The sequence below is a fragment of the Callorhinchus milii genome, unplaced genomic scaffold, assembly GCF_018977255.1.
Source record: "Callorhinchus milii isolate IMCB2004 unplaced genomic scaffold, IMCB_Cmil_1.0 Scaffold30, whole genome shotgun sequence".
NCBI lineage: Eukaryota > Metazoa > Chordata > Chondrichthyes > Chimaeriformes > Callorhinchidae > Callorhinchus > Callorhinchus milii.
In genome coordinates, this window is record NW_024704771.1 from 2,719,713 (window position 1) to 2,732,372 (window position 12,660).

General features: G+C 51.4%; 1 protein-coding gene across 1 annotated transcript; it reads right to left on the minus strand.

Annotated features, from left to right (window-relative positions):
- Positions 1 to 4,417: 4,417 nt before the first annotated feature.
- Positions 4,418 to 5,290, minus strand: LOC121851171 (extensin-like). The gene has a single exon (XM_042344778.1). The coding sequence runs from the start codon at positions 5,288 to 5,290 to the stop codon at positions 4,418 to 4,420; it is 873 nt and encodes a 290-aa protein (XP_042200712.1).
- Positions 5,291 to 12,660: the final 7,370 nt, after the last annotated feature.

A 12,660-nucleotide genomic window follows, 5' to 3' on the forward strand; every position in this document is an offset into this window, starting at 1 on the left:
CTCTCTCTCTCACACACACACACACACAGAGTTTGTTTGTTGGGTGGGGGTTAGAAAAGATCCACACACACGTCCAAGACAGGAAAAAAAAACTCTTCTCTCTCTCTCAGTCCCTCTCAGACTCAGTGCTGCCAACACCGTCCGCTTTCTATAATGCAGCCAAGAAAACAGAGAGAGAGAGAGAGACAGATAAGAAAGAAGGGGAAATGTTTTAAACCTAGATATTCATAATAATCCTTGCAAGTGACACGGCGCCGTATCATGCCGTTGAGACCGCATTGCAAAGTGGGGTGACTGTGTGTTTTCTGGGCAAAATGCGGTTAAAAGTTGCGCACAGCAATGTTCCACAAACAGCCGTAATAGATTGTTGGAACGGCATGTGAACTCTCTCCCTGGAAGGACACATCCTGCTTATCTAACCCCGGAGAGTATTGGGCGCAGGTCGGGAAGAGCCAAGGTTTTTAGGGATCCCAGAATGTGTGCTGTGGTAACCGCCCGAATCTAAGCAGCTAAAAGTGAATAATGATAATAATCAACCTTACATTTGATACGGCGCCTTATCGCGTTGTTGAGACGTTTCAAAGCGCTTCACAGAATATACTGTAAAGCGAATTGACTGCATATTTTGTGGGCGAATATGTGGCAGCCAATTGTGACCCGCAAACAATCGTGGATCAACTGACTAAATTCTTGTTTTATTTTGGAGGGATTATTAACCCAAGAAAGCAATCTGCCAATCGACTAACAACCGGGTTCCTACCTACTGCTTGATAAACAGAGGCGTGTTGAGTGAGGAGAACTTCCCTAAGGTTTTGCCCTGCCCAGGAATCAAACCCAGGTCCTCTCACTTGCAAGAGAAGTGCACTAACTACTGAGCTATGGGACTTTGAGAGCGCAGCCTGGCCAGCTTTACTGCTGCTTGTACAGCTAGGACCACCCAACTTGTTAGGGCTTTGGCTGCAGAGTTAACAGGAGCTGAGAGGGATGACTCTCTGCCCCAGTCTGCCCTTCCAGGCTGGGGTGGGCTGGGGGTGGGGGTGGCGGTGAATGGGACTGAAAGGATAGACCTCAAGGGAACTGGCACAGGCACAATGGGCCAAATGGCCTTTCTCCGGGCTGTAAATTGAAGTGGTTGTATGCGAGGGGGCGCGGGAGAGCGAGAGCGAGTGTGATGTTCTTGACGTGCGTCAACCAATGAGATACTGAGAGCTGGTGGAGGAAACTGTTTCGAAGTAACTTCCTTAGAGACGGGGAAACCACGAACAGACAGAACAGGAAAACAAAGCGAATTTGACTCCATTACACGGCATCCGCCTCGCATCTCCCGCTCCACAGCACCCACCCCCATCTCGTTGCCCACTGCAAATCTGTTGACAGTTGACTCTCAGAGAGAAAGATAGAGAGAGAGAGGGAGGGTGTGTGTGAGAGGGGAAGGAATCAGTGATATCAGGGTCCCCAGGAAGGGTAGGGAGAAAGAAGAGAGAGCAAGCAACCTTTAGTGCAATGGGATGAGAAAACTCGCATATCTCTGAACTCCTGCGCTGACCTGACATACTTCCTGTTGTTCAGGTAAGTAACAATCTTAATAACTAGTATTTTGATTCTAATGTTTCGCTGTGAAGTGCAGTGACTGTGGGTTTTGTGGGCGAAACAAGTCCTTGCAAACAGCCGTGCAGCGAGTGATTTTATCTGGAGGGATTGTCGGCCAGGACAATGGGAGAGAGAGAGACTCCCTTGTCTTTTGCAATAGCACCGCGGGAGATCTTTAACGTCCATCTGAACAGGGCACAGAGCTGTGAGGTTTAATGCCTCATCAAAACGGCAGCACCTCTGACAATGCGCCACCCACCCCCCAGCTGCACTGGAGCGTCAGCTTAGACTATGCGATTCCAAGTCCCGATGTGTAGCTTGAACCCATAACTTCCTGACTCAGAGGCGAGAGTGTGAGTGACTGAGCCAGGCTGAGATCTTACACTATGCAAAGTGAAGTGTAGAGCACAGGTCCTCAGAGTGCGGATATCTGCCACAGGAGTGACATCAGCATCAGATGTCTCTAAGCAAGTCTGACACACACCTACACACACACACACTGAGGCACAACCTGACATACAGACTGATACACACACACAAACATGCACACATTCACATGCACGCGCGCACACACACACACATACATACGGGCACACTTATACAGACATGCATATATTCACACACACACACACATACAGTGACATGCACACATTGAGACAGACACACACTGACATTCACACTGTCACACACACTGACACACAATGGCACACATTCATAGAATCACAGAATATTACAGCACAGAAGATGGCCATTCAGCCCATCGTGTCTGTGCCAGCTCTTTGAAGGACCTATGCAATCAGTCCCGCTCCCATGCTCTTTACCCATATCCTTGCAAATTTTCCCCTTTCGGGTACCTTTTGAACATTGTCATTGAAGCTGCGTGTGTGTGAAGGCATAAAGTCCTCCACATTTGCTTACTATACTCAGTAATTCCCAATAAAATGCTTTGAGGCCTTTCATAGGATAGAACTATAGAACATTAGAGCGCAGAAGGAGGCCATTTGGCTCATCGTGCCTGTGCCATCTCTTTGGAAGAGCTACCGAATCAGTCCCACTCCCCTTCCTCATAACCCTGTACATGTTTTCTTTATTTGCACCTATCTACTCCTTTTTCAAACTTGTTATTGAATGTGTTCCAGCAGCCTTTCCCCTTTCAGGCGTTGCATTCCAGACCATAAAAACTCTCTTTGTAAAAAAACATTTCTCCAGATAATTATTTGGGGAGGACAAGTCTGCAGGGCTATGGGGAGAGCACGGGGCAGTGGGATTGATTTGGAAGCCTTTTTCAAAGAGCCGGCACAGATACAATGGCCCAAATGGCCTCCTTCTGTGCTCAATAATTCTATTATTCTATGATGATTCGTCATCGCCCCTCTGGTTCTTTTGCCAATTATCTTAAATATATGATATATACAAAAACACACATTGATGTACACACATACATTGACACAAAACACACAGCTCGCTCTGCCTGGAACACCTCCACACATTATGCTGAGGCTGAAAACACAGTCACTCCAGGTAACTAGTGACACTGATCAATAGAACACTTTTTATGCCTTCAAGATCCCAAAGCGCTTCACAGAATATACTGTAAATTGAATTGACTGTATATTTTGTGGGTGAAATATGGCATCCAATTGTGCACAGCAATGTCCCACAAACAGTCGTGGATTGAGTGACCAATTCTTTTGTAATTATTATTTTTTTAAGGAATTATTACACCTGAAAAGCAATCTGCCAATCAACTAACAACCAGGTTCATACTTACTGCTAGATAAACAGAGGCTTGTGGAGTAAGTCGCTTGCCTAACATTTTGCCTTGCCAGGAATTGAACCCAGGTCTCTCACTTACGAGGCGAGTGCTCTACTGAACTACAGCTCTCCACAGGAATTTTAGCAACTGCCTAAACTAACGTGGGGCTTGAACTCACATTCTTCTTAGAGGCAAGAACTCTACCACTGAGCCAGGCTGACACACATGTGTCTGTGTTATTTCTTTGCAGTGTGAGCAAGGAGCAGCTGTGAGCAAGTGGGATGGAGGCGAGGAAGACGAGTGATGCAGATACTGGGAGCCACCACCCCGAGGGTCCCAAGCCACAACCGGGGGAGACACAAACGGTTGACAGGGTGGGTAGAGGCATCCAGAGAACTGGCCATGTGGGGCTAAGTGAGGGAGATGCTCACTCTCAATGGGGGGTTGGGGACCAAGAGGAAGAAGAACAAGAGGAGGTGAGGGGCAATGAGAGGAGGGGAAGGGGCAACGAGAGGTGGGGTGGTGGTTGGGGAAGATGTGGGGTCTGGGAGCTCTATTTGGGGTTGGGGCTGGTTTGGGGTTGAGGCTGCGGTTGGTTTGAGGCTGGGGTTGGTTTAGGGGTTGGGAAGGAGTTGGTTTGGTGCTGCAAAGGTGGGTGGTTTGGGGTTGGAGAGGGGGTCGATTTGGAGTTGGAGAGGGGGTTGATTTGGAGTTGGGGCGGGGGTTGATTTGGAGTTGGGGCTGGGGTTGGTTTGGGGCTGGGGAGGGAGTTGTTTTGGTGCTGGACAGGGGATTGGTTTGGACCTGGGGAGGGGGTTGGTTTGAGGCTCGGATTGGTTTGGGGCTGGGGTTAGTTTGGTGCTGGGGTTTCTTGGGGTTGGTTTGGGGCTGGGGTTCGTCTGGGGCTGGGGGTTGGTTTGTGAATGGGGAAGGGTTAGTTTTGGGGCTGGAATTGGTTTGGGGTGGGGAATGGGTTTGGGTGTGGGGCTGGTTTGGGCTGGGGTTGATCTGAGGCTGGGGTTGGTTTGGGGTGGGAAATGGATTTGGTTTGAGGCTGGGATTCCTGTGGGGCTAGGATTCATTTGGGGCTGGGTGTGCTTTGGGGTTCGGAATGATTTGGAGCCGGGGAGTGGGTTGGTTTGGTGCCGGGGTTGGTTTTGGGCCGGGGTTGGTTTGGGGCCGGGGTTGGTTTGGAGCTTGGGTTGGTTTGCGGGGTTGGTTTGGGGCCGGAGTTGGTTTGGGACTGGGGAGACGTTTCGTTTGGGGCTGGGGAGGGGTTTGGTTTGGGGCTGGGTTATTTTGGGGCTTGGCATGGGGTTGGTTTGGGGAAGGGGTTGGTTTGGGGCTTTGGATTGGGTTGTTTTGTTGCTGGGGTTGGATTCGGATTGGGGTTGGTTTGGGGCCAGGGTTAGTTTGGGCTGGGGTTGGATTCAGCATGGGAGTTGGTTTGGGAGTGAGTTGGGTTGATGTCAGGCTGGGTTTGGTTTGGGGCTGGGTTTGATTTGGGGCCGGGGTTGGTTTAGGGCCAGGGTTGGTTTGGGGCCGGGGTTGGTTTGGGGCCGGGGTTGGTTTGGGGCCGGGGTTGGTTTGGGGCCGGGGTTGGTTTGGGGCTGGTGTTGGTTTTGGGCCGGTGTTGGTTTTGGGCCGGGGAGAAGTTTGATTTGGGGCTGTGACTGGTTTGGGGCCGGGGTTGGTTGGGCCTTGGAAGAGGTTCGGTGTGGGTCTGGGGCTTGGCCTGGGGTTGGTTTGGGGAGGGGATTGGTTTGGGGCTTTGGATGGGGTTGGTTTGTTGCTGGGGTTGGATTCGGATTGGGGTTGGTTTCGGGTGGGGGTTGGTTTGAGGTGGGGATTGGTTTGATGCTTGGGTTGGGTTGGTTTGGGACTAGGTTTGTTTTGTAGCTGGGGCTTGGTTTGGGCTTGGGGCTGTTTGGGGCGAGGGTTCATTTGGGGCTGGGACAGTTTGGGGTTGAGGTTATGGCTGATTTGAGGTTGGGGCTGGGTTTGATTTGGAGTTGCGGCTGTTGGGGTTGGGGCTATGAGCCTTGGCTTAGGACTGAGGAGGATGTTTGGTTTGGGGCTAGGGTTGGTTTGGTTTTTGGCAAGTATTGGCTAGGGTTTGGTATTGGTTTGGGGTTTGGGGGCTGGGTTTGGTTTGGGGCTAGGGTTTGTTTGGGGCTAGGGTTGGTTTGGGGCTAGGGTTGGTTTTTGGCTGGGGAGGTGGTTGGTTTGGGGCTGTGGAGCAGGCTAGTTTGGCTGGGTTTGAGGCTGATCCTGGAGTGGTTTTGAGGCTGGGGTTAGTTTGGGGCTGGGACTCGTTTGGGGCTGTGGTTGGTTTGGTGTTGGTTTGGGGCCGGGGTTGGTTTGAGGATGAGGTTGGTTTGGGCTTGGGGAAGTTTGCAGTTGAGGTTATGGCTGGTCTGGGGCTGGGTTTGGTTTGGAGTTGGGGCTGTTTGGGGTTGGGGTTACGGTTCATAGAATCATAGAATCATAGAATCGTACAGCACAAAAAGAGGCCAATCAGCCCATTTGGTTGGTTTGAGCCTGGGCCTGGGGCTCCGGAGGGTGTTGGTTTGGGGCTAGGATTAGTTTAGGTTTCAGAGAGTATTAGTTTTGGGGGTTGGGGGCTGGGTTTGGTTTGGGGCTGGGGTTGGTTTCGGTTTGGGGTTGGTTTGGGATTGGGGCTGGGGAGGATGTTGGTTTGAGGCTGGGGTTGGTTTGGGGCTGGGGTTGGTTTTTCTGTGGGGGTTTGCTTAGGAAGGGGGTTGGGACTGGCTCTAGTTTGGGGCTGGGGATGGGTTTGTTTTTGGTTTGGGGAGGGGTTTGTTTTGCGCAGGCGTTGTTGTGTGGCTGATGGGTGGGTTGGTTTGGGGCGCGGCCCTGGGCTTGTGTTGGTTTGAGACTCGGTTTGGGGATGGGGTTGGTTTGGGTTTGGGGCTATTTGGGGTTCGGTCTAGGGTCGGTTTGAGGCAGGGGCAGTTTGAAGTTGGGACTATTGCTGGTTTGGTCTTGGGGCTGGGGTTGGTTTGGAGTGGGTTTATTTGGGGTCGGGGCTATGGTTTGTTTGAGCCTAGGCTTGGGGCTGGGGAGGGTGTTGGTTTGGGGCTAGGGTTGGTTTGGGGCTGGGGCTGAGGTTGGTTTGGGGCAGGGGAGGCGATTAGTTTGCAGCTGGAGCAGGGTTGGTTTGGGGCTGGGGCTGTTTGGGGTTCGGACGAGGGTTGATTTGTGGCTAGGGAAGTATGGAATTTGGGCTATGGCTGGTTTGGGGTTCAGACTATGGTTGATTTGGGGCCATGGCTGGTTTGGGGTTCAGTCTATGGTTGATTTGGGGCTATGGCTGGTTTGGGGTTGGGGTTGGTGTGGGGCTGGGATTGGTTTGGGGTGGAGAATGGATTTGGTTTGGGTCTGTGATTGGTTTGCGGCTGGGCTGGTTTGGGGCCGGGGAGGAGTTTTGTTTGGGGCTGGAATTGGTTTGGGGCTGTATTTGGGGCTGGGGTTGGGGCTGTATTGGGGCTGGGGTTGGGCTGTATTTGGAGCTAGGGTTGGGCTGTATTTGGGGATGGGGTTGGGGCTGCATTTGGAGCTAGGGCTGCGGTTTGGGACGAGATGGAATTTGGGCCTGGGGTTGTGGCTGTGTTGGTCTGCGATGGTGTTATATTTGGGGCTGGGGGTGGCTCACCCTCTCTGACCCTCTGTTATAGATCGAGATCCATAGCCCGGAGCCGAGGGACTGGGAGAAGCTGCTGGACTTGCTTTGGAAGGATCAGATTCGGTGCCTCAATGACCATAGGACATGTCCCCAGGGTCGGGCATGGAACTCAGAGCCCAGCACTCCACGGGGAGAGAGGAGAGGTGTGTCACTGAGAGAGAGAGTGTGTCACGGAGAGAGAGAGAGATAGAGTGTGGGTTACTGAGAGACAGAGTGTATCATTGAGAAAGTGTGTGTTATGGTGACAGAGCCACTGAGATAGTCACTGAGAGTGTGTTCTTCAGTGTGTGTGTGTGTTCCTGTGTGTGCTTATTCCTGTGTGTAGATATGTTCTTCTGTGCATTCCTGTGTGTGTGCGTTTATGTGTGTGTTCATGTATGTGTGCGTTAATGTGCGTGTTCCTGTGTAGGTATGTGGTCCTGTGTGTCTGAGTTCCCGTGTGCCTGAGTTCCCGTGTGCGTGAGTACCTGCGTGCGTGTGTTGTCGTGTGTGTGGTCCTGTGTGTGTTCCTGTGTGTGTCTTTGTTCCTGTGTGTGTCTGTGCTTCTGTGTGTGTCTGTGCATCTGTGTGTGTCTGCTTCTGTGTATGTGTGTGTGTGTTCCTGTGTTTGTGTGTTGCTGTGTGTATGTGTATGTGTATGTGGGTGTACGTGTGTTACTGTGTGTGTGTTCCTCTGTGTGTGTTTGTTCCTCTGTGTGTGTGTGTTTGTGTGTTCCTATGTGTGTGTTCCTGTGTGTGTGTGTGTTCCCAGATTCATAGAATCATAGATCATAGAATGTTACGGCACAGAAGGAGGCCATTCGGCCCATCGAGTCTGTGCGGCTCTTTGACAGAGCAACTGACTTTTATTAACCCCACTCATCAGCTTTCTCCCCATAACTCTGCAAACCCGTCTTCTCCAGATACCTATCCAGTTCTCTCTTAAAAGCTGTTATCGAATCGGACTTCACTGCCCTTTCGGGCAGATCATTCCAAATTCTAACAACTCGCTGAGTAAAAAAATTTCTTCTAACCTCTCCTCTGCTTCTTTTGGTAGTTATCTTAAGACTGTGACCACAAGTCACAGACACACCTACCAGCGGAAACAGCTTTTCCTTATCTCGCCTGTCGAAACCTTTCATGATCTTGAAGACCTCTATCAGGTCCCCGCGTAACCTTCTCTGCTCTAATGGGAAAAGTCCTAACTTCTCCAGCCTGTCCTCATAGCTAAGGTTCCCCATTCCTGGTATCATTCTCGTGAATCTCCTCTGCACCCTTTCCAGTGCCTTAATGTCCTTCCTGAGGTAAGGTGCCCAGAACTGGACGCAGTACTCCAGCTGAGGCCTCACCAGTGTTTTGTATAGATTAACCATAACCCCTACTCTTATACTCTATGCCCCTACTAATGAAGCTCAGTACACCAAATGCCCTTTTTTACTGCCTTATCTACCTGCCCCGCTACCTTTAATGATTCGCTAACTTGAACACCCAGATCTCTCTGTACGTTCACCCCCTTAAGATTGAGCTCCAAGTCTATATTGCCTCCTATCATTTTTCCTATCTAAGTGTATCACCTCACACTTATCCACATTGAAATCCATCTGCGACATGTCAGCCCATTCCACCATTCTGTGTATGTCTGCTTGCAGTTGGTACAGTCCTCCTCACTATTTACTACCCGACCTAACTTTGTATCATCTGCAAACTTGGAAATAGTGCTCTCTGTGCCCAAGTCCAGATCATTAATATATATTAGAAAGAGCAGTGGTCTCAATACCGATCCCTGGGGGACACCGCTGCACACCTCCTTCCATCGCGAGAAACACCCATTAACCACCACCCTCTGTTTTCTGTCACTGAGACAGTTCTTAATCCAAACTGCCACTGTCCCCTTAATACCGTGGGCCTCTAATTTTTGTATTAATCTCTTATGCGGTACTGTGTCAAAAGCCTTTTTGAAATCCATGTAAATAACGTCCACCGCATTTCCCTCATCAACCCTCGCAGTCACCTCTTCAAAAAATTCTATTCGATTTGTGAGGCAAGATTTGCCTTTAACAATCCATGTTGGGGGTCACTAATTACCTCGTGTTCCTCTAAGTAGAGATTTATTTTGTCCCGGATTACGGTCTCCAGTAGCTTTCCTATTACCGAAGTTAGGCTGACTGGCCTGTAATGTCCGGGCTCGTCTTTCTTCCCCTTTTTGTAGAGTGGGGTAACATTAGCCACTCTCCAGTCTCTTGGCACCACTCCTGTGTCCAATGAAGATTGAAATATAATGGCCAAAGCCTCAGCTATTTGAACCCATATCTCCCACAGCAACCTTGGGTGAAACCCATCTGGTCCTGGTAACTTATCCTGTGTGTGTGTGTGTTCCTGTGTGTGCGTGTGTATTGCTGTGTATGTGCGTGTGTGTTGCTGTGTATGTGCATGTGTGTTTCTGTATGTGTGTGTGTTTCTGTGAGTGTGTTTCTGTGTGTGTTGCTCCTGTGTGTGTGTGTTTTTGTGTGTGTTGCTGTGTGTGTGTGTGTTGCTGTGTGTGTATGCGTATTCCTGTGTATGCGTATTCCTGTGTGTGTGTTCCTGTGTATGTTCCTGTGTATGTGTGTTCCTGTGTGTGTTCTCTGATCTCCCTCCTCTTTTCCAGGTATCTTCTGCTCAGTTGCCTCATTGCAGACAGAGAAGCTGTTTGAGTTGGTCCTGATTTCTCAGAGTAGGCGGCTGAGCGACCAGAGAACGGAATCCAGGCAGAAAAACCCTGCAGCCCCCACCATCTCCTTCCACCAGCGACAAGGGTATCAGCTGACTCCAGCAGAGAGAGGAGGCGTCCCAGCAGAGGGAGGGGTGGTCCCAGCAGAGGGAGGGGTGGTCCCAGCAGAGGGAGGGGTGGTCCCAGCAGAGGGAGGGATGGTCCCAGCAGAGGGAGGGGTGGTCCCAGCAGAGGGAGGGGTGGTCCCAGCAGAGGGAGGGGTGGTCCCAGTAGAGGGAGGGGTGATCACAGCAGAGGGAGGGGTGGTCCCAGCAGAGGGAGGGGTGGTCCCAGCAGAAGGAGGGATGGTCCCAGCAGAGGGAGGGGCGGTCCCAGCAGTGGGAGGGGCGGTCCCAGCAGAGGGAGAGTCGGCCCCAGCAGAGAGATCAGTGCTAGCAGAAAGGGGGGCTGTCCCTATAGTGAGAAGGGGGATGCCAGCAGAGAGGGCAGAGCCAGCGGATGAACTGTACAACACCATCATGGCACATCAGGTAATGGTCAGGGAATTGGGAAGTGGAGAGAGATGGATCAGGGGAAAGAGAGATAGAGGTCAGGGGGACAGAGCGAGATGAGGGGAAAGAAAGAGAGAGATCCTTCATGTTTACCCCACAGAATATATGCTGTCAATTCACTTCACAGTATATTCTGTGAAGCGCTGGAAAGGTGCTATATCAAATTCAAGGCTTATTATTATTTACACAGTGACTTTACTGTCGGGAGGATGTCCCAAGGCAATGGATAGTGAGGGAAGGATGGGTGTGTGTGTTAGGGCGGGTGGGAGTGTTAGGGAGGGTATGTTTGTGAGTTAGGAAGGGTGTGTGTATGTTAGGGGGGGAGGATGGTGACCAAAGGCATTGACGAAGAGGACGGTGTTGAAATGGGTCTTGAAGGAGGTGAGGGAAGGGTGAGGCGGAGGATGCTGCGGGATTCGGGGTGGGGTGGGGGGTGCACAGTAGTTGGAAAAGCTGAAGGTCCTGATCTGATGTTTCACAGTTTTTCCCTGTTATCCCCCATCCTAAGGTGGGGGGTGTTTATTAGGGAGGACGGGTGTGTGTGTGTGTTACGGAGGGTGGGGGGGTGTGATAAGGAGGCTGGTGGTGTGTGTTAGGGAGGCTGTGTGTGTTAGGGAGGCTGTGTGTGTTAGGGAGGCTGTGTGTGTGTTAGGGAGGCTGTGTGTGTGTTAGGGAGGCTGTGTGTGTGTTAGGGAGGCTGTGTGTGTGTTAGGGAGGCTGTGTGTGTGTTAGGGAGGCTGTGTGTGTGTTAGGGAGGCTGTGTGTGTGTTAGGGAGGCTGTGTGTGTGTTAGGGAGGCTGTGTGTGTGTTAGGGAGGCTGTGTGTGTTAGGGAGGCTGTGTGTGTTAGGGAGGCTGTGTGTGTTAGGGAGGCTGTGTGTGGTGTGTGAGGGAGGCTGTGTGTGTTTAGGGAAGGCTGTGGTGTGTTAGGGAGGCTGTGTGTGTGTAGGGAGGCTGTGTGTGTGTTAGGGAGGCTGTGATAGTGTTAGAGAGGCTGTGTGTGTGTTAGGGAGGCTGTGTGTGTGTGTGTTAGGGAGGCTGTGTGTGTTAGGGAGGCTGTGTGTGTGTTAGGGAGGCTGTGTGTGTGTTAGGGAGGCTGTGTGTGTGTGTGTTAGGGAGGCTGTGTGTGTTAGGGAGGCTGTGTGTGTTAGGGAGGCTGTGTGTGTGTTAGGGAGGCTGTGTGTGTGTGTGTTAGGGAGGCTGTGTGTGTGTTAGGGAGGCTGTGTGTGTGTTAGGGAGGCTGTGTGTGTGTGTGTTAGGGAGGCTGTGTGTGTTAGGGAGGCTGTGTGTGTTAGGGAGGCTGTGTGTGTGTTAGGGAGGCTGTGTGTGTGTTAGGGAGCCTTTGTGTGTTAGGGAGGCTGTGTGTGTGTTAGGGAGGCTGTGTGTGTGTTAGGGAGGCTGTGTGTGTGTTAGGGAGGCTGTTGTGTGTGTGTTAGGGAGGCTGTGTGGGTGTTAGGGAGGCTGTGTTGTGTTGTTAGGGAGGCTGTGTGTGTCTTGTTAGGGAGGCTGTGTGTGTGTTAGGGAGGCTGTGTGTGTTGGAGTGTCAGCTTAGAGTCCCACCGTGGCGGAGGAGGGGGGTTAGGGTGGGCGGATGGGTTCGAACCTGTGGCCTTCAGCCTCGGAGCCAAGTGCATGACCGGCTGAGTCATGGGGATGACATGCATCGCGACGTATGTAACACCCATGCAGGCTGCTGTATGCAATCACTTGACGTCCTCGTTTAACCAGCTGCCAGGTCCACCTCCCCCCCTCCCCGCTAAACGGTGACAAGTGCCTATTTAGAAGCACTTAGTTTTATGTGTGGAGAGTAGATGAGCAGAGCTTGGGGAGATGGCCTGATTTGCTCCTTCTAGTTTGACTGCTCTGAATAGGTAATTAATCTCACTTCATTTCCATCAACACCCCCAGCCCACACATCGTCTCTCTCGCCATCCTCGCCCGCTCGCTCGGTCTCGCTCTCTTGCACTCTCTCTTGCACTCTCTCTCTCTCTCTCTCTCCATCGTCCCCTTCCTTGCCAATTGCCTTTTAATTATCAGCTATAATTGCTGTAATTGATTTAATTGCTGCTTCTATCCCAGATGAGAGATAAGAGCTCTCTCGCTCATTTCTCTTTTTCTCTCGCTCCCTCTGTCTTCTACCTCCCTCTCGCTCACTCTCTCAGTCCCTTTCTCTCGCCCCGCGTGTGTTACGAGGTGTATTATGGTGTGTGCTACTGTGTGTGTTACAGTGTGTGTTACTGTGTGTGTCATAGTGCGTTACTATGTATGTCACATTATGTGCGCGTGTGTGTGTGTGTGGGGGGCTCGGACTGCCATTGATACGCTGTCTCTGGGTATCTATGCGACTTGCCATGTGGTATTTGTAGGCTT

What these genes read in the sequence shown, in the direction of transcription:
- LOC121851171 (XM_042344778.1), bottom strand. Translation starts at nt 5,290, where the DNA reads ATGAACCCTCGCCCCAAACAGCCCCAAGCCCAAACCAAGCCCCAGCTA.